This window comes from Phalacrocorax carbo, chromosome Z (assembly GCF_963921805.1).
Source record: "Phalacrocorax carbo chromosome Z, bPhaCar2.1, whole genome shotgun sequence".
NCBI classification, from domain to species: Eukaryota; Metazoa; Chordata; class Aves; order Suliformes; family Phalacrocoracidae; genus Phalacrocorax; species Phalacrocorax carbo.
The window spans coordinates 3,451,009-3,469,747 of NC_087548.1; the positions used below are offsets into that span (position 1 = coordinate 3,451,009).

The 18,739-nt window shown below is 45.7% G+C and overlaps 3 protein-coding genes and 3 non-coding genes across 17 annotated transcripts in view; all 6 read left to right on the forward strand.

Annotated features, from left to right (window-relative positions):
• The first annotated feature begins 265 nt into the window (after positions 1-265).
• On the forward strand, positions 266-3,823 carry RPL17 (ribosomal protein L17). 3 transcript variants are annotated; one of them, XM_064438152.1, is made up of 7 exons: positions 266-367; positions 721-773; positions 876-916; positions 1,981-2,115; positions 2,326-2,424; positions 3,026-3,217; positions 3,726-3,823. In XM_064438152.1, exons 2-7 carry the CDS (start codon positions 734-736, stop codon positions 3,771-3,773), a joined length of 555 nt encoding a protein of 184 aa, XP_064294222.1. In that variant the 5' UTR covers positions 266-367; positions 721-733; the 3' UTR covers positions 3,774-3,823. The 3 variants fall into 3 exon arrangements, with proteins under 3 accessions (XP_064294222.1, XP_064294223.1, XP_064294224.1); XM_064438153.1 differs by having other exon boundaries at positions 335-481; XM_064438154.1 differs by lacking the exons at positions 266-367; positions 876-916 and having other exon boundaries at positions 747-773.
• On the forward strand, positions 576-644 carry LOC135310705 (small nucleolar RNA SNORD58). Its single transcript, XR_010370794.1, has one exon. It is a non-coding gene; the product is annotated as a small nucleolar RNA SNORD58 (small nucleolar RNA).
• Positions 2,741-2,811, forward strand: LOC135310706 (small nucleolar RNA SNORD58). Its single transcript, XR_010370795.1, has one exon. It is a non-coding gene; the product is annotated as a small nucleolar RNA SNORD58 (small nucleolar RNA).
• LOC135310704 (small nucleolar RNA SNORD58) lies at positions 3,301-3,367 on the forward strand. Its single transcript, XR_010370793.1, has one exon. It is a non-coding gene; the product is annotated as a small nucleolar RNA SNORD58 (small nucleolar RNA).
• Positions 3,824-4,115: 292 nt separating the features above from the next.
• Positions 4,116-7,839, forward strand: CZH18orf32 (chromosome Z C18orf32 homolog). Of its 2 annotated transcripts, XM_064438156.1 has the most exons (4): positions 4,158-4,206; positions 4,810-4,916; positions 7,094-7,346; positions 7,642-7,839. In XM_064438156.1, exons 3-4 carry the CDS (start codon positions 7,119-7,121, stop codon positions 7,714-7,716), a joined length of 303 nt encoding a protein of 100 aa, XP_064294226.1. In that variant the 5' UTR covers positions 4,158-4,206; positions 4,810-4,916; positions 7,094-7,118; the 3' UTR covers positions 7,717-7,839. The 2 variants fall into 2 exon arrangements, with proteins under 2 accessions (XP_064294225.1, XP_064294226.1); XM_064438155.1 differs by lacking the exon at positions 4,810-4,916 and having other exon boundaries at positions 4,116-4,206.
• Positions 7,840-12,528: 4,689 nt separating this feature from the next.
• DYM (dymeclin) overlaps positions 12,529-18,739 on the forward strand; it is a 152,094-nt gene continuing 145,883 nt past the window's right edge. For 4 of the 9 annotated variants that reach the window (XR_010370549.1, XM_064438145.1, XM_064438148.1 and 1 more), the window contains exon 1: positions 12,533-12,718. The gene's annotated coding sequence lies outside the window, so the exon portion shown is untranslated. Of the gene's footprint in view, positions 12,719-13,362; positions 13,458-18,739 lie in introns of all 9 variants that reach the window. The other 5 variants (XM_064438146.1, XM_064438147.1, XM_064438144.1 and 2 more) reach the window with 4 other exon arrangements.

Below are 18,739 nucleotides of genomic sequence, written 5' to 3' on the forward strand. Positions count from 1 at the left end.
TTAGGAGGCCTGGGGGTGTTGGGTTGGGGGTTGGCCTTGATGATCCCACAGGTCTTTTCCGATCTTAATGACTATGTGGCTGCTGGGTGCTGCAGGCACGCGTTAGACTCTCGTACTTCCGCCTCACAGACGGGCAGGGCGGGACCGTGCGTGGCTGTGCGGGGCCGTGCCAAGCTCTGCCGAGCCGTGCCCCCCTCAGACACCGCCCCACCTCTGCCGCCCGTCCCTCCCGCGCCTCCGCCCCGCCCTCAGGGTGGCAGCTCCGCCATGTTCCCCCCCCTCATCCCGGCCCGCCTCTCGCGAGAGCTGGAGGCTCTTCCGCCTCCCGGCATGACCCGCGCTTCCTTTTCGCTGCCGCCGCCCTGAGGTGAGGCAGCCGAGGCGGTCGGGGAGCCGTCCCCATCCGCCCCCATCCTGCCCGCGGAGCCCCGCGGGGGCGATGACCGGGCGCGGGCTCGGGCCGCTTCGCCGGGCGCCCTCGGTATTTGCGGGGCCCGGGCGGGGGATGGGGATGGCGGGGCTCGGTGGACGCTGGCGGCTGTCAGGGGGATCCAGGCCCCAGGGAGAGGCCGTGGCTGCGGGGATGACTTTCTTAGGACACCTTTGGATTTAATTGTGAAAAGAAAGCGTAATTTCTGAGCAGCTCCTTCAGATAGACTATCCAGGCTCTGCGTATCCGTGTTAGAAGCTTCATTTGGGGTTTTTAAATCTCTCTTACAGTTGAGCTCCAAAGATGGTGCGGTACTCACTGGATCCGGAGAACCCCACCAAATGTGAGTTGTTATTTTCTTTGTTTTTTTTCGTCGACGTTCGCGTACGACTTCACCGAAGCCATTGAGGTTTTAATTCCAAAAGCTGGTATTTTTTTTCTGCAGCATGCAAGTCACGGGGATCCAACCTGAGAGTGCATTTCAAGGTACGCGGTGTGTCCTTAGTAGGAAACGCGATTTCATTTGTTTTTTTGGGGGGGGGGGTTTGTTATTTTTATTGGGGTTATTTTTTTTAAGGAAGTGTATTTTACTGCTTATATCGTTATATAGTTTAAGGCTGGTAGCGTAGGTTATGGCCGTGTTTGCTTTAGCTGCGTGTCGTGGGTTTTATCCACAGGATTGAAAATAAGATGGCGCGTCCTGAAGAGGCTAACATCGATAATAAAATAGAGTAGGAAAACAGCTGCAGTGAATTTCGCAGGAGGAATCGGGCTAGGGTTCAGTTTTTCCTCTGCTTCTTTGGTTGCTTGGAAACAGCGTGGGGACGAAGGGTTCTCTCGGTGCGGCGGCGAACTGGGGGCTCCTTTGAGTTAATCACAGAACCGAAGCCGAGCAGATGCTTTTCCGCTGGGTGTTACACAGCGCAGGCCACAGCCATAGTTTGGTTTGCTTTTCTGTTGTGATAAGGTGGGATGATAGTTGCTCTCTGATTTTGGCATTTAGTGTGCTGGCTTTAGCGCTGATACTTTAGTCCGGGTTTTTTCTTTCGGAGCCTTTTCCTCTCTTCCCTTTATAATTCCCTTAAAGAGGTAACGACATTGTGTGTTGCTTGTTTGTGCAGCTTGTTTTCTCATCGCTTCCTCTGAGGTGCCAGACTTGATGTTTTAGTAGGAATTTATCGCTCAGGCTCCTGCTCTTTTGGATTATGGGCTAAAGAGGGGCTATGAAAAGTATAAATACCCAAATTTCAATTTTGCTATGTTGGGAAAACCTAGATATTAGGTAAAAAAAAACCATAAAAACATGCCAGAGCTGCCAATTTAGTAATGGAAGTCATACTAAGGGTTGAAAAAGTAGGTAGCAAAAAAAAGTGTTCCTAATGATTTTTCATTCTTTAATATATTTTTGTGTGTGTGTGAATGCTCCTTTTAAACTGACTTTGTAGCAAAAAGAATAGGATCCAGGAAAGGGAGATGGGTGCTTTTGCTCGCGTTGTAACTTGGAAAGCTCTGCTAAGAGGAGCTTTGCTGTGCTTTGTGTTTTTTTTCAGAACACTCGTGAGACGGCCCAGGCCATCAAGGGCATGCACATCCGCAAGGCCACCAAGTACCTGAAGGATGTCACCCTGAAGAAGCAATGTGTTCCTTTCCGTCGCTACAACGGGGGAGTTGGTAGATGCGCCCAGGTGAGGGACGAGGTGGAAACCGGGGAAGGGCGCTTTGGCTGAGGAAGGGAATCTACTTGCAGTGTCAATGAATTGATTGAATATAATTATTTTCATGTGGAATCTTAATAAGAGGGGGTGTGACAGCAAGTTAATGGTGCATAAAGGGTGAGTTGTGTTGTACCAGGACAAAAATCAAACTCTTCTTTTCCCCCCCCACCCCCCTTCCAGGCCAAGCAGTGGGGCTGGACTCAGGGACGTTGGCCTAAGAAAAGTGCGGAGTTCTTGCTGCACATGCTCAAAAATGCAGAGAGCAACGCTGAGCTCAAGGTGGGTCGCACAGATGTCGTTAAACATGAAGCATTGGTGTCGTGCTGAGCGTCAGCGCTCCTCATGCTAAGGCCTACCTTGGGTGGAAACGAATTGCGTAGAGGTTTTGGTTGTAATGTTCGCTTGAGTTAGGCTGTGCTTTTCCATGTTAAAAAATGAGGAATAATTATTCACAAGTAGCTGGTTGATATGTGGTTATTGGCTGTTTAGGATAAGCGTGGTTTAGATCTCTTAAAATCTACAAAGCCAAATCTGCGGACTCTTGGTCAATTTGTATCTTTGTCATATACTCAGCGCTTCATTTTGGTAACGGTGATGGCAGTGATGACTAATCTTAGGACACCTTTGGAATGACAGTGAAATAAAAATACCTTCTTTCTGAGCCATCAGCATCGTTTTAGCTTCATTTTAAGGGGGGTGCTTGGTGTTTTCCTGGCTTCACCTTGGTGAATACTCAGTTCTGTGACACGGCTGAGTTAAGCCATTTTATTTCCTGGCAGTGATGTGCATGTGGGGAGGTGGTTATCCATATTTTTGCTGCGGAGATGTTTATATGAAGAGAAAACCAAGTCACGAGTCTTATGTTCCCCCCACTTCTCAGGGTCTTGATGTGGATTCTCTGGTCATCGAGCACATCCAGGTCAACAAGGCTCCCAAGATGCGCCGGCGCACCTACCGGGCGCACGGCAGGATCAACCCGTACATGAGCTCCCCCTGCCACATCGAGATGATCCTCACTGAGAAGGAACAGATCGTGCCCAAGCCAGAGGAAGAAGTTGCTCAAAAGAAAAAGGTACGGAGTGTCACGTCCATTGTCCTCTTCATTGTTGTCAAGGGATGTGAGCGTTGGCGCTTGGCGTTCTTCAGGCGGAGGGGTTGCTGTGATGACTGTCTTAGGACACCTTTGGAACACCCATGAAAAAAAAAGCTACTTCTGAGCAACCTCAATATTTACTGTAAACGTGGCGTTGAGAAGTTGGGAGAGGGCTTCTCGGGGGGGTTTGTGTGGCAGAGATGGCTCGTTCCTCCCTCCCCCAGCGCATTTTAAGAGCATCTATCCCTGTTAAGGTGTGATGCGATACAGCAAAATTTAGGTTGAGGAGACAGCCTGTGCGTGATGTAGCGCTTGTAAGGGCGCTTCGTTACATCCGGGTGTGATTAGCGGAACGTTTTGTGAGTGGCCGAAGGCATTTCTAACAGTTCTTAGTGTTTCTTTCAAATCAAACTATTTGTAAGATGTTTTTGGGAAGGTGTACGATTACTGCTGTTTATTCTCATTTGCCTGTTTTGGTTTTTTTCAGATATCCCAAAAGAAGCTGAAGAAGCAGAAACTGATGGCTCGGGAGTAATTCTGACCCTGCGGATGTACATAAATAAAGTTTTGAGAGGTCGAGATTTACTGTCTGTGCTTCTCTGCTCTTGCGAGGCTTTTGCTGCTGTCTGGGGAGCCGGGGGTGGGAAGCACCGCAATCAAAGACAGCGTTACATCAGCGCTGGGGCTGTTGATGACGTAGAAGTGCTATTGGTATATAAAACAAGATAATTTGGGACAGGCACGTGTTGGGTTTTCCTTGTCCCGCTGCCCGCGCTCCTTCCCTCCGCCGTGGGGGGGGGGGTGGACGTGGCCGGGAAGGTGGGCGGTGCGTAGGTTACGTGAGGCGCACACCGCCTCCCCCCATTGGCGGCGGCGTCTGGGCGTCACCCGGAAGCGCGGGGGGCGGTTTCCGGTGCGGCGCGGAGAGCCGGCGCGGGCGGTAACGGCGGCGGGTCGGTGCGGCCGAGGTGAGTGCGGGGCGGGCAGGGCCGTGAGGGGCCCGTTCCCCCACACGCCCGGGGGTCCCGTCCGCGGGGGTGTGCGGCCCCGCCCCCCGCCGCCGTTTCCGGGGTGGCTCCGTTAACCGGGAGCGGAGGGGGGAGGGGCGAATCCCGACGTGTGTCCGAGGCGGGGCTCGGCGGTGCGCGCGGGGCGTTACCCGCTCGGCGGGTGTCGGCGCTCCGGTACCGGCGGGACGCGGGGAGACGCCGCCGCTGCCGTGGGGGGTCGTTGGCCGTGAAACGGGGACGGTCGGGCTGCCGCGGGGGGATCGTTCCCGCCTGCGGAGAGGCAGAACGGGGGCGCGTTACGTAAATCGGCCCTTCTAGACTAAGCCAGCCTTTATGGGGCAAAAAAGTCAGCCCTTTTGTCTGCAAAACCTCGTTTGTTTCCCGTTTCACAACGGCAGGCCGGGTTACGCAGACCCGGCGTACTTAAATCTGCAACGGTGCGCGTTCGCTCTGCTGACCCCGGCTCACCGGGGCAGACCAAAGCCTGCCGCACAAAAAAACAACCTTGCTGTTAAAATTGTACCATTTGTCCTCTTATTCTTCCTGCCCCCCCCTCCCCAGACTTCATTGCGCCAGCCTGCCGAGCGCCACCGAACTGCAGGAAAAGCTCCTGAATGGTATTTTTAATATCTCAGGGCTGGCGTTAGGCTGACGTTCTTTGGGCAGAGGTATGGCTTTTTTTTTCAGTCTGGGATCTTGATGTGAAGCGTTACCTCGGAAAGATGGCCTGGGGTGTTCCCTCCAGCTGGGTTATTCTGTTACATCTTGCTGAAAATTGATTGTCTGGGAACTTCTGGCAGAGAAAGTACGGAATTTGTCTTCTCGAATGGCTTTAATGGGCTTCCTCAGTTGTCTTGTTTCAGTTTAAGATTCCCTGTGCGACTTTATTGATGAGCAGACCCTGGAAAACTAGACCTGAAGTAGCCACAGCTACGCTTGGACGTGGCCCATTGGAAATTGATATTCTGTTGTTCCACAGGGCCTGGGGCTAAAAATCTTTAGGATAGCTTAAGAAAAAGTGAAACTCTGAGCCCAAACAAAGCGTGCACACTTGCCTCTTCATCCTCCATCCCGGAAAGCGTTTGTTTTGCTTCTTGATGTAAGAATCAGATGTCAGCAGCCTGGAAAAGAGGAATGTGAAGGGCAAAGCTGGGCAGCGGAGCGTATTTAATGTATTGCTCGCCAGCGCCGAAAGGGCCAGCTCTAATCCTACCTCCCTGCATCCCCTCCCACTTTCCGCCCCTGCGCTTTGGCTGTCTGCTGTTTTTGTCACAGACTTTGGGCTGCTGGTTTTGAAGTAATCTGCCTGGTTTTGGGAGAGATGGGAGGATTCAGTGGAACAGGGAAGGAATCCATGACACAGACAGTGGGATCGAGTGCACCCTCAGCAAGTGTGCAGATGACACCAAGCTGAGCGGTGCAGTTGACACACCAGAAGGACGGGATGTCACCCAGAGGGACCTGGACAGGCTGGAGAGGAGGGCCTGTGAGAACCTCATGAGGTTCAACAAGGCCAAGTGCAGAGTCCTGCCCCTGGGTTGGGGCAACCCCCATATCAATACAGGCTGGGGGATGGAGGGATGGAGAGCAGCCCTGCGGAGAAGGACTTGGGGGTACTGGGGGGTGAAAAGCTGGACATGAGCTGACAATGTGCGCTCGCAGCCCAGAAAGCCAACCGTGCCCTGGGCGGCATCCCCAGCAGCGCGGGCAGCAGGGCGAGGGAGGGGGTCCTGCCCCTCTGCCCCGCTCTGTGAGACCCCCCTGCAGCGCCGCCTCCAGCTCGAGGCTCCTCAGCACGGGACAGACACGGGGCTGCTGGAGCGGGGCCAGAGGGGGCACAGAAATGCCCCGAGGGCTGGAGCCCCTCTGCTGTGAGGCTGGGCTGGGAGAGCTGGGGTTGTTCAGCCTGGGGAAGGGAAGGCTGCGGGGGGACCTTATTGTGGCCTTTCAGTGCTTAAAGGGGGACTATAGGAAGGATGGGGGTGACCTCTTTAGCAAGGCCTGTTGTGATAGGACAAGGGGTGATGGTTTTAAACTAAAGGAGGGTGTTTTTAGATTAGATAGAAGGAAGAAGTTGTTTACACTGAGGGTGGTGAAACCCTGGCCCAGGTTACCCTGAGAGGTGGTCGATGCCCCATCCCTAGAAACATTCAGTCAGGCTGGACGGGGCTCTGAGCAACCTGATCTGGGTGAAGATGTCCCTGCTCACGGCAGGGGGTTGGACTAGATGGCCTCTAAAGGTCCCTTCCAACCCAAACCATCTGTGATTCTGCGATTAATTTTCTCAGAGTTTGGCCAATTGGATGAGATTGGTGTGGGATCGAGTGATTCCCCTGTGCAGGAGGAAGGAAGTAACCCCTATTCTCCTTTTCTCCAGTCCTGACTGGATTCCTTTCCCCCTGCTGCCTCCACTCTGCGACGGTAGCAAGCCATTAGGCTGATTGGAGTCCTGCCATCTGTTTTCATCTTAAATAAAGAGAATGAGGAAAACAAACCTTTTGGACCCTTTTATATTATAGTAAGAACCAGGCTGCTATCTGCAGCTCATTGCTTCGGCTGTTTTTGGTTTTGTGTGGTTCAAGGAAAAACTTTTCTAAGTTCTAGCTGTAGGAGTGAAGAATTACTGCAAACTGCACTCCTTTTTTTGTTCAAATGTCATGAATGTTTCCCATGTTGTTGAGGACTTTCTAGCATTGGAACGTATAGCATTTTTGAAACTTTATTCTTTAATCTGTAATTAAAGAATCTTTTAGGTTTGAATATCAACTACGATCTTTATTCATTATTTAAGACTGTTTTCTTAGCGGATGGCATCCTAAGCTGACGGGTTGTTTCTCCTCCCCAGCTTTGTCACAGCACAAGAGGAAGCCATGGTGTGCATTCCTTGTATCGTCATTCCTGTTCTCCTCTGGGTCTACAAGAAATTCCTTGAACCGTACATCTATCCCGTCATCGCACCTTTCATTAAGCGCGTGTGGCCCAAGAAAGCCGTGGAAGAAACCACAGCCGCAAAACGAGGTCAAGGAGGCAGCGCTGGAAATCCACGGGCATCTTTAGCCACGAAAAGAGACCAGGAGGATGAGCCTGGAATTTATAAAGTAAGATTAATGCGTTTGAAAATGTTTAGTGTGTGTAAATTGTGCATTTGTTATCTCTTCTAAGAAAATCAAAAGATTTGCCTATGTTGTCTCTGCCCTCGCTCCTTCCCCTGCCCCCTTGAAGCAAAAATTATGCGTAAATATAAGACACCACCACTTTGGTTCTTGCTGCAGATTTCTTCATAAATCTTCACCGGCTTTGCTTCTAAAAGTGATTTTCATCACCAGCTGTTACTGTTCTGGGTGTGGAGTCCTTTTTTGACATCCCGTTAACGATGCTGTCTTTCATTTGCAGTTTGAAAGCAACGGCATTGCAAATGGAGTTGGTGCAAAGAAATCCACAGAAATTTCTGACAAGAAAGCAGATTAAAGGAATTCATTCCAAAGGATTCAATTTCCTCGTCTCCAGTATGAACTGGTGATATTTCTGTCACTTAGAGACTTTTTTAATTTGCACATTTTAGCTGAATAAAAACCCTTATCACTTACCGGAGAGGGTCTCTTTCACCGCTAAAATGGCAGCCAGCACATTGCTTAATTTAATATGTTTAAAAACTGAAGTTCTTTATTTTCCTCACTGGAACTACTTTTCATCTATAATCTATTTGGTGTGATTAGAATTTAGGTGAATTAACTTACGAATAAATATAGCTTTGGAAGGTAAACGTATCTTAGCATCTTAGTTTCGCTAACTGCTGGTGCAATACCTCAGGCTTTCACCTTAAAAGCTATTCTTGACCTTGCTGAAGAACTGTGAATTGCATTGTGGCAATGTAAGCGTCATGGTTAAATTCTGAAGAATATAGATTTTTTCATGTCAAATTTGAGGATGAGCTAAAGGAGTTATGCTTTATGCAAAATTTACTTAGCTTACTAAAAGCATGAAGTCTTGATTTGATACTTCCATTAATTATTTCCCTTGAAACATCGTGCCTTTCTTCCCCAAAGAGGAGCAGCACAGGCATGATGCAAGAGAATTGTTGCAGTGGCTTAAAATGGTGCAGTTCTGTCTCTTTTTTTAAAAAAAACCCCAACTAAAATCTCTTTAACATGCTTGTGTCATTTGAATTGTAATAAACCAGGAGTTTGTTTAAAAATAAGTTGCTTCATACAATAGTTCTTAGGCTTCAGAGCTATAAATATTTAGAGTGGTAACAATGTTTGAAAGCCCATAGACAGACCCCAGACAGGAACTACTGACTTTGTGATAAAGAAATTGAACTCGGAAAGTCCAGCGATGCCTCCTCCAGGTACCGACTTGCATCCCAATGTGATACTGCGGCTGTGAAGCATTTTAGATGTCCCTGTGCTTAGTAAGGAATAGAAGTGACAACTCCTGCATTGTTTGCTCTGCCAATCCAGAGAGCTCTTAGAAAAACATAAAACCAAAACCATTGCAGCAACTTTGGATTCCTATTTAGGATTTACCATTCTCCCAAAAGTCCTGCCTAATGTACACCTAACAAGGCAGGCATACCTTTTTATAGATGCAGTCCTTGAACTGTCACTGAGGTCCAGTCCTGTTCTTGTGATGGTGTTTTCTCCTAGCAGGTAATTAATTACTCTGAAGACTTGCTTGATGTGCATCAAATGCCTCTGGAGAGGCATCTTGTTTCCTACCGCTACCCAGTTTTGTCAGGTCTTGTGTGAATCGATCTGCAGTGTTTGCAGCAGGGTATCGGGCCCTTGTTGCTACAGCTGTTACCTCTGTAATGAGTTGAATCACGGAAAACTCCTTGTAAGACCTTGCCTAACACTGTTTGCTCTCCCTTAATGAGCTAGTCTGTTAGGAAGTGAATTTGGTGTTGGTGCTTAATCAGCTTTTGTATCATCCTTGGAAGATAAGCCCCAATCTGATCAGCGTAACACAGATACAGCTTTCTCCTGGACCGGTGAAGTACCTAACTTTTGTGATATTAAAACCTGGTTTTACTATTCTGAGCATGCGCGTGTGGTATAATTTGTACAATAAAAGATAACAATACTAACTGCACTCCCATAACTTCTCACAGATGCTGTTGTGCGGGTCATGTAGTACAAAAGACGGGCTGGAAAGCGGAAGCGAGGGAAAGAGGCCGCACTAGTTTCCACTTGTATTTGTCCTCCACATCTTTGGATTTTTCGCGCATATTGTTGCAATGAATCATACTCTGTCCATCAGGACTTCACCTGGTAAAAGGTGGATGTAATCTTTGCTGTGGTGGGTTGGGTTTCCTAAAGCAGTTGACCCCACCTCACCTCAAACAATAAATTCCTCTGCTACCACTAGTATCAGAGTTCATGCTCTAAAGCTGGGAACTTCCAAGGGTCTGAAATCACCTTGCAATGAGAGAGGAGTAAACTGCTTGAGAAAGTCGCGCTGGAACTCAGGTCAGTGTCTTTCAAACGGCTACAGAAATGCAGACGCATTGCAGGCATGCAGCTAAACAGGAGTGTGTGTTCTTACATTGTAAGCAGTGCCAAAAAGATTGTCCCTTCAGCTGAGCTTCCTCTCCCAGGGCAGGTCACCTCAGCCACTGTTTTAAAATGTTGGGCATCTCGTAAACAGGCCAAAGTTTTGGAGTAATATAGTCCCCTCTAACAGCTGTGATCATGAGAAAAAGTAGAGCAAGAGCTGTACTGGGGCTCCTTTGATTTATCAATGTATGCAGTCAATTTATAAGGTGTCCATAATTATTATTTTGAGTTATTTAGGGTATTATTATACAAGGAAGTGCATCAGAGAGTAACGTGGAAAATAAACTGTATAGTAAATTAGCCTGCAGGCTGAACTGCGCTTCTAGCTGTGTACCCGCACCATATTTAAACACCAGGTTTACTGAAAAGACTGCAAAAAGCAAAATGGGCAGACAGTGCAACTGTCTGTTCTTGGTTGTAAAATTACGCCATATAATTGTGTAAAATTCCATGGAGTTTGTGCTTTCTGGGATGGTGTTTGAATACTTTCATTAGCTGCAGTCGCAAAACTTTCCTGAATGAGGCACTTCACTTGAAGTCCTAGCATCTTTGCGTTGCAGAATTTCCCAAGAACAGGTCCGTAATCCTATTGTCTTGTGAATAGTTAAGTGAAAAATCCATCAGGAAACAGGTGAAAGAAATTAACTGCCTGAGCCTGGGTAGGGGTGCAGGAGATCGTCTGCTGGGGTGCAAAGAAGTATGCAGAGCCTTGTTTAAGAAAAATAAGTAGACAGAAATTAAGGAAATCCTCACATGAGAGAACAGTACAGATCAAGGACATTTAATTTAACTGAGAAAATTTACATATGTTTGTTACTCACTAAAAGCAAGATTTACAAAAGGGCTTGGGCACCTAATGATGGCAGGCAGACATCTACCAGAATTTACTAGAGCAAGTAGCAGCTTCATTTATACTGAAGACTTTTAGAAAATTGCAGCACAGGCATCTTTATGGACCAAAGTACTTCTGCAAACCTAGTCCCAAGATCTTCAGCATGAAAGCTGTAAGGGTTTATTTAAATACTATTGAGGAAGAATCAAGAAATCAACCAATATTTGAAAAAATATTCAAATTGATATATTTTTTCTTTATGGGAAGGTCTAAATGTGACATGGTACCTTCCATGTGTTGGTCTACACAGGTAGGTGGGCGCTATGGACTTAAAGTGAACTTACTTGAAATACACCTTTAAAATACTGCAAGTATGTGCAAAAAGTTCTTAAAGTTCAGGTGGTTTTATGTTGCCATTTTTTTTTGACGGGCCTGATTCTGCAAGCAAATGAAATTCTGGCCGGTTAAACGGAACATGATCAGCCCCTAAGGATGTCTGAAATAGCAATGAATTCTGTGCAAAATGATCTTTGTTCAGATCTGTTCATAGAACACAATGAACACAATTAAATTCTATTGACAAAGCTGATCTAATGAGAATAATACAATATGCTGTTATTACCCAAATGTAGCAATCACGCTCCAACCTTCTGGGACCTGCTAAGGTTCAGTCCTTGGAGTCATTCCTTCTTGATTTCTGTAAAATATAGAATATTATTGCTGAAGGAAGTGTCTTTCAGAGGCTGCAGGTGAAGGAAATTAAGAGAAGTTTGATTTACACTTAGATGAACTAAATCTCCCTTCAATGAGAATTCTTTTTCATTAAACTGCCTAATACATGAAAGAAGGGATTATTTTCCTTGTGTGGTTTTCTGATTGTTAGAACATGCTTGATGAACCAAGTCCTATTTTGGGTTTCGCAGACTGTCACTATTTTTGCTTTTCAGTGAACCTGCCTGCGGTAGATTAACTGAAATGGTCTAAACGACCATGCTCGCTGCAGTGATTGTCTTGCTTGAGGAATGTTTTTAGATCATAGTGCTGTATCTTTCTTTCATTGTTGTATCTGAAACATGAATTATTTGAAATGTTGTGACTAAATTTACACATAGATAGATGTAGCAACGCTTGTATTTTGCACGAGGATTGTTTTTCAATTCCTTTTTGCACATACAGTCCTTACAGCCGCTCTAACTGTTGGCCGAGCACCATTTTTATTGCTGTAGTGGTCCGATTGAATGCTGTATGAACATGAGGCCAAACCTTACGCCAAGACTGTTGCTTTTATGTGGCAATGTATACAAAGTGGTTAGTCCTCACCTTTGCACTTGTGCTGTTTGCATACGCCCCGTCTGCTCGTGCAGCCTGTTTATGGGTTTGTGTAAGAGATGGGCTGCATATTGAGTGTCATGCACTGAGGTAAGGAGATTATGCTCAGGATTAATTATATTGGGAAGGGTTTCCCTTTTGAAGGAACTATTGGGTACTTATAAAGCCAGCTACCGATGGTACGGAGACGGGAGGTTACCTGAGGGAGAAAGAATGAGTTAAAGCAGCGTGAGGGCAGGAACCGTACCTGGTAAATCCTCCCTCCCTCCCTCTGGCTCTTGGTCCTGCTTGCTCTGGTTACCTCATGTCCTACTGACAGAAAACTCGGGCCGCGGAGGAGACGAGGCGGAGGCAGTCAGCCCGTGTCCCCGACCACCCCGCGGGTTACCGAGAGAAGCCTCCTCCCCTGGGAAGGGCTCACCCGGAGGACCAGGACCGGCCCGTAGCAGCCCGCCTCACGGCATCAGACTACACTTCCCAGCGTGCCCCGCGGCGCCGCCCCGCCGGTCCCGCCGGCCGGCGTGTGCGCATGCGCGGCGGGGCGGTGTTGGCGACGTGGAAGGCTGGAGGCGGGCGGCGGCCGTGGGTGTGCGCATGCGCCGGGCGGGGGCCGTTGGGCAGCGCCCCCGCGGCGCGCGGGCAGCCGCTGAGGGGAGCGGGGCTTTCGCTGTACCCGGGTACCGGGGTATCGGGGCTGCGGTACCGTACAGCGTTGTGGCGCGGCGGTGCGAGCGGACGGGGGGCCGCTGACGGGGTAAGCGGGGCCTCGGCCGTACCTCCGGGCCCGCCCCGCCGCGGGCGGCTGGCGGGGCGGCCGAGGGGCGCGGGTGGCCGGTGGCGGGGGGACCCTAGCGGCTCTCTCCCGTCCTGTTCCCCTTCGGTGCTGGCTCCGAGCCGGGCGGGATCGCACCGCACGTCCCTAAGAGTCCGGCTTGTCCCGACTCCCAGCGTTCCTCGGTCCCATATCGCGATAGAGGGCTGCGTTTGTGCTTCCAGGGATCCTTCAGGGGCAGGGCGTTGTGCTTGATCTCCCCTTCATACGCGGTCAAAACCAGACTGAGAGAGGCTCATACCTGTATGTCTTGCTTTGTCCTGTTAATGACGTTCCTTATCAGTGAAAAGACTCTAAAATAGCGTGTTTTCCTTTCTGCTTTTGTGAACCGGACAGTCTTTATAGTGCTGGGTGATTGCTATCGCGATATAACGGGTTTGCTCAGTCTCACTCTAGTAGTTTTCATATTTCTGAAGGAGAATGTTTAGCAAGAGTGGGAAATATCTTTTAAACTAAAATAAGTTATGTCTTACCTTAATCGATACCGGGTTTTGTCTTGTGTGCTTTCATGCCAAGTGCTGTTTATCTTTTTATTTATTTTTTTTATTCTTTTGTGCCGAGTGTAGCGAGTTCGTGAGGCCGTAATCTGGTGCCTTTCACTGTGTGTACAGAGGGATAACACACTGGGCTGCAGTTATAGTCATTTGAGGTATTTGTAGAAGTAAGTAGATTGTTAATATTTCCCGCACCGAGCACTTTTTGAGTGCAGGGGAGCGCAAAGAAGCTCCTGGGTGGTTGGGTCCAGTTTCCTAACACGCACTGCTGAGTTGTGTAATCCCCCATTTTGTCAATTCCCAAGTGAAAACCGTTGAAGTTGTTCCAGTTGGGGTGACTTAGAACTCGTCATTGCTCCTTAGATTGCCAGGAGCTCAGGAAGACCTTGTTCCGCGCTCTCCCTGGGCTGTTTTGTCTTTTCGTGTTGCTGCTGCATCAGGAGGAGCCCATGGATGGCCCTGGGGGTGTTGGACCCTACTTAGCACTCTCACCTGGCTCAAGCAACCATCAGCTCCTTCTCTTCCAGTCCTGTGCTGGAGTATTTAGTCATAAATTCAGTAGAGAAGTGTTTAAGGCAAATCAATACTAAGATGGCTCTGATGCTTCCAGTGATTTTTATCAGATGAATAGGGAGATTCTACAATATTTTTAACATGTTGATGAACATGACAGAAGGTACTAAAAGTAAGAAATCCTGTTTGGTGGCTGATGAACTGTTTTCAAAGTGGATGCTTAAAGATGATAATGGTATTTCTTCAAAGTGTATTCTCCAGAGTGGGAAGCCTATTGCGCTTTATAGTAATCGCGCGCTTTGGCAAGTATAATTTCATTTGCAGCAGACGCTGGAGGTAGGTGATATAAATTGTGGTATGTAGTATAATATAAAATTAGGTGTACATACAAAACAGATTTGGCCTTCTCTACAGCATGCATTTTTTATGCTGTAGATAGATTTCTAGCTGTAAGATGAGGCAGATAACTCTGTTGTAAAAATATGCGTAATGCCCAGTTGTGGGAACAGTGCAGATGCCAAAATAATTGTATAACCTTTGAAATATAACAAAATATACCAATATTTAAAAAATGCAGAGCTTTTAATGAACATCTAAGCATCTTTCTGAAGCTTAAAAGGTAGTTGAATTTTTCTTTTTGAACATCACTGTGGCCATTAGACAAGTTTTATTTATGTCTGAGAGTGAAATAGGGAGAAAAATACGTGTAACAGTAATCTTAACATCCCTTACGTGAAGTGATAACTCTACCAAGGTAGTAGCTACTTAGACTATTAAACCGTGCTAGGTTTAGCATGACTTGTGTCATATCCAACCCACCTGCTCATTTTAATTATGGTAGTAACTGAATGAGGTATTATAAGTTGATTTTCAGGTAGAGTAGTGAGTATAAAAAAAGGGACAAATTAATCAATAATCATAAAACATTTTCATACCGAACAAATTTTCCGACACTATAATCCATCATAGATTGTCAGGTAGTTTGTGTAAAATTGTGCTTTTGAAAACCATTGCTGTGTTTCTGGTAATCAAAGTCTCTTTTTGGCCACTGAAAGAAGATATGGTCAAGCCAGTAATATTGGTACTGATACGCAGTACATTCTTCAGCTGTAAAATCAGGTCTCGGCAGGGGTTATGCATAATCTTCATTAGTCTCTTTTATTTTCAAGCTCGGTATTCCATTGATATTCTTGTTTAAAGTTCAGTTTGTTCTTTGCATTTTATAGTTCCAGTAGAGCTTTCCTGCAAGCAACAGGAATCTCACTGGTGAGGGCACACAAAACCCTTAAAGAAATATCTGCCCACTGCAAAGAGCAGAATTAGTGTTTGAATTTTCACTTCTCTGAACTCTTGAAAAACATTGTATACCTGTAGTAGTTATTTAATAAATGGAGAAAAGTTGAGCCTGTACGCAGAAATGTTAGGTGTGCTTGACCCAGCCTCCCTCCCTTCTAATGGTGTTTTGCTAATCGGATTAAAGAAATTATTTCTGCCTGTATTCCAGAAAACACATGCTGTGTTTGAGTTCTGACTTTTACTTGGGATGGAGGTAATTATATTTTTTTAATTGCCCCACACCACTTTTCCTTCCCTCTGTGATGGGATGTATTTCTAAAACTGATGCTGCCACTCTTCCCTCAAACTGGTAGGCTTGGTGCAGTAATTATTTAATAAAGTGTGATGGCTGGAATTATGAAGGAGGTCAGAAAAGTGACCTTCATAGTTTTTGTAGCTTTAAATTTTGTTAATTCATGACAAATTTTAGATGCTTTTGAACCTTCAGGGAATTTGGCCACAAGTTCCATGTTATAGTGTGGGAGTGTAACTAGCAGCATTAAAAATGGACAAAATTAAGGAGTCCCTAACAGATCATGTGGATTTTTATATTAATTGACTAGAGACATGTTTTGTTGCATACCTGTAAGTCGGATAAAGAAGTACTGAAGTGTTATAAATGCTTATTTACCTGTAAAAGTTAAATGGAAGCTCTCTGAAGTGACATAAACTTCTGAACAGAAGGGTGTTTGTGGGATTTGCATCCCATCAGCAAAGCTCCTTGAAGAGGCTCAATAACTCCCTGCTGTCTTGCCTCTGACAAAACATTGTGACTGAGGGGAGAGAGGACAAATAAACTTAACAGAAATCGGTTGTGTCACTTAACACATTTCTCACCCCACTTGATGGGTATGTGCTAATGTAAGGGTCGATACACAGTGCACGGAAATATAGTTTTGGGTTTTAGGTCTTAAAAACGAGATCATAATTTGCCACAAACATATATATTTGCTTGCTGGTGTAACATTTTCATGTATTTTAGAGCACTCTGTATCAGATGTTTTTGTTCTGAGGCAAAATGTTGGAACAGTAAGAAGGAATGGCATTTTTATGTCAAACTTTTTTGGATCTTGTATAACTTTAGAGAAAGGCAGTTTGCACGGGGTGTTTTTTTCCCCCCTATGAGTCAGTAGTTCCAGTTCAGGATAAGGGTGTGAAGGTGTCTACTGAAGGTGACTACATAGTTCATCTGAAATAAGCTATTTTGGGTAAACAGGCATCTCCTTAGTGATCAAAATGAGTAGACTTGATCACCACAACCGTGACGTGTTGGTTAGTGATTATATGTTATTATAAGGAATGAAAGAAAACGTGTTAGGTTCCCGAGATGGAACTGAGAAAATGCATAAGCTGTACATCTCAGTCTCCTTTATACAATTTAGATTTTCATTTTTTCTGCCACCTCTTTTTCAGTACGCTTCACTAAAAATCAGCAAACTGTGGGATTACCATAGGGTGAACTGGCAGAGACAAAGGTCATTTATAGCATCTCTTGTTGAGCAGTTTGGTGAATGACCACAATGTCTGGGCTTGTTCACATCCTATTTGTTCTGCTTGAAATCTGCTACCTAACCAAGAAGGTCTTGAAAAACCCCTTCTTTGGTTGTGAGCACAACAGCTGTCCTGTAGGTGGGATGTGAAGTAAGCAGATTGTGTTCTTCAGAATTAGGCTTTTATTGATGACTTACTCCCACGTTAAATGCATGTGGAAAAGGAACTGGAGCAGAAAACACAGTAGCGTCACTGGTTTTTTCTTTTTTTTTTTAGCTGCTGTTTGCTTTCCTTATGAGGGGCTTTTTTTGCCCACAGTAAAGCTATCAAAATTAATTGCTTCTGTGGTGTGCAAGATTCTTTAGGCTTCAGTGGAACCCATAAGGACCTGCTGCTATGTTCAGGCTCTTGCTACAGAAGAGGAAGGCACTAGAACAAGTTACTGGTCTGGAGGACCAGAAAAGGTGCTGTGTTTGTTCATCCTGCAGAGTAAACAGTGGACAAGCAAGATTAAATTATCTTGAGAACTACCTAAAGGCTTTAAGATGTGGTTTTCTTTATTTTTCTAGTACTTAAGCATTGTGTCGACCACTTTATAATTGGGTTGCGTTTCTTATTGCTGTTCAAAAGCATGCTGTCCTAAGTTACTGTGCTTTAAGGGAACACGCTTTGGTACCTGGTGTATGGTTAGTATGCTGTGCTGCTACGAAAATATATTAAAGGACTGTAGATTTACTTTAGATTTAGTGGAGACTTTAATGACCGCAGGCGGTAGCCGTCAGACTTGTTAGAATCTGAAAAATAGTAGGTAAAGGAGAAATGGAGAATTTGACCAATATCTGAACAGCTAAGAAAGGTGGTATTTGCCTGCAGGGTGCAAAGATAAACCCCTTAATCGTCAACCAGGTTCTTTCAAAGAGCCTGTATGTTGTATCTTTCATGAAAACAGCTTGCCTGTCTCCCCCTACTTTGCTCAAAACCTTTTTTTGGGTTTTGGGGTGGTTTTGTTTTTTTTTTTGGTGCTTGTATGTGTCTGAAGCCTTTCCGTGTGGAAAAGAGGCAAGGGTAAAGGGAATTGGAGAAAGGAGTGGTTGCCAAATATGCAGTAGAAAAGGGGAGGAAAAGTATAAATCAGTACAGTGAAAAAGTAAGATTAGCAGAAAGAGTCTTCCCTGTGTAACTCATTAACTGAAAAACAGTAGGAAATGTTTTTAATTTGTAGTCATGAAGGATGCATTTATTCTGTTCTGAAATCTCCCCTGCCGTTTGTGACTGGTGTGTAAGAGAAAGTGAATTCTCAGTAGTGGTTTGATTGCATTTGGTGATTGTCAGGCATTAAGTTATAGCTGAAATATTTTGACTCCTTAATATGTTTTAAAAGCCAAGATTATTTCAGTGCTTTTCTCTGCTTAAAAATGGCCAAAATTCCTAAATTCTGAGGATTGTAAAGATTTTTCTTTTCTTCTCTAAAGATCCCTTTTATGGCCATGAATTCACACTGCCATATATTTCTGCATCATTAGTTTTGTTTAGCAAAATTTTACCAATTCAGTTGGGAAACCCACAATTCCTATGCTTTTGTACCTCATTTTGGAGTATGTGCGGAGTCTAACAGATGATCTCTTGGTATTAGTGAAACATTTCCTTGGTGGTGTTTTTTTCCTTTCTTTCTTTTTCCCAGCCTCACTCACAGCACCAAAACTTCCCCAGAACAATTCCCCAAGCAGTGCAATTGCATAAACACTTAATATGCCAGGAAAACTATGAAACCATCCTTATTAAGGGAGCTTTGCCACTTTGCTTTTCAGATAGATAAGTGCATGCTTCGGAGATCTAACTTCACTGTGATTGGAATTATAAGGTCTTCTTACTGTTGGCTACTTTTCTAGAAGCGGACAGAAAGCAACTAGAGGGTATGAAGAGAAACTGTGGTTCAGCTGCTGAAATCAAAGCTTTTGGGGTTTTACAGCATCAATGTTCATTTCTACAGCTAAGATCTGTTAGTCCTTTTCTGGTACCTTTCGGTATGTATGGTACCCAATTCACTTTTGTCTTGGAAAATTGTTCTGTAGGGACACCATAGGTATTTCTAGCAGCAATTGAAGTCAAT

Excerpts from the sequence above, each read along its gene's own strand:
- RPL17 (XM_064438152.1), top strand. The coding sequence starts at position 734 with ATGGTGCGGTACTCACTGGATCCGGAGAACCCCACCAAAT. Across the intron at positions 917-1,980 it reads ACCTGAGAGTGCATTTCAAG|AACACTCGTGAGACGGCCCA; the intron begins GTACGCGGTGTG and ends GTTTTTTTTCAG. Across the intron at positions 2,425-3,025 it reads AGAGCAACGCTGAGCTCAAG|GGTCTTGATGTGGATTCTCT; the intron begins GTGGGTCGCACA and ends CCCACTTCTCAG.
- CZH18orf32 (XM_064438155.1), top strand. The coding sequence starts at position 7,119 with ATGGTGTGCATTCCTTGTATCGTCATTCCTGTTCTCCTCTGGGTCTAC. Across the intron at positions 7,347-7,641 it reads ATGAGCCTGGAATTTATAAA|TTTGAAAGCAACGGCATTGC; the intron begins GTAAGATTAATG and ends TTTCATTTGCAG.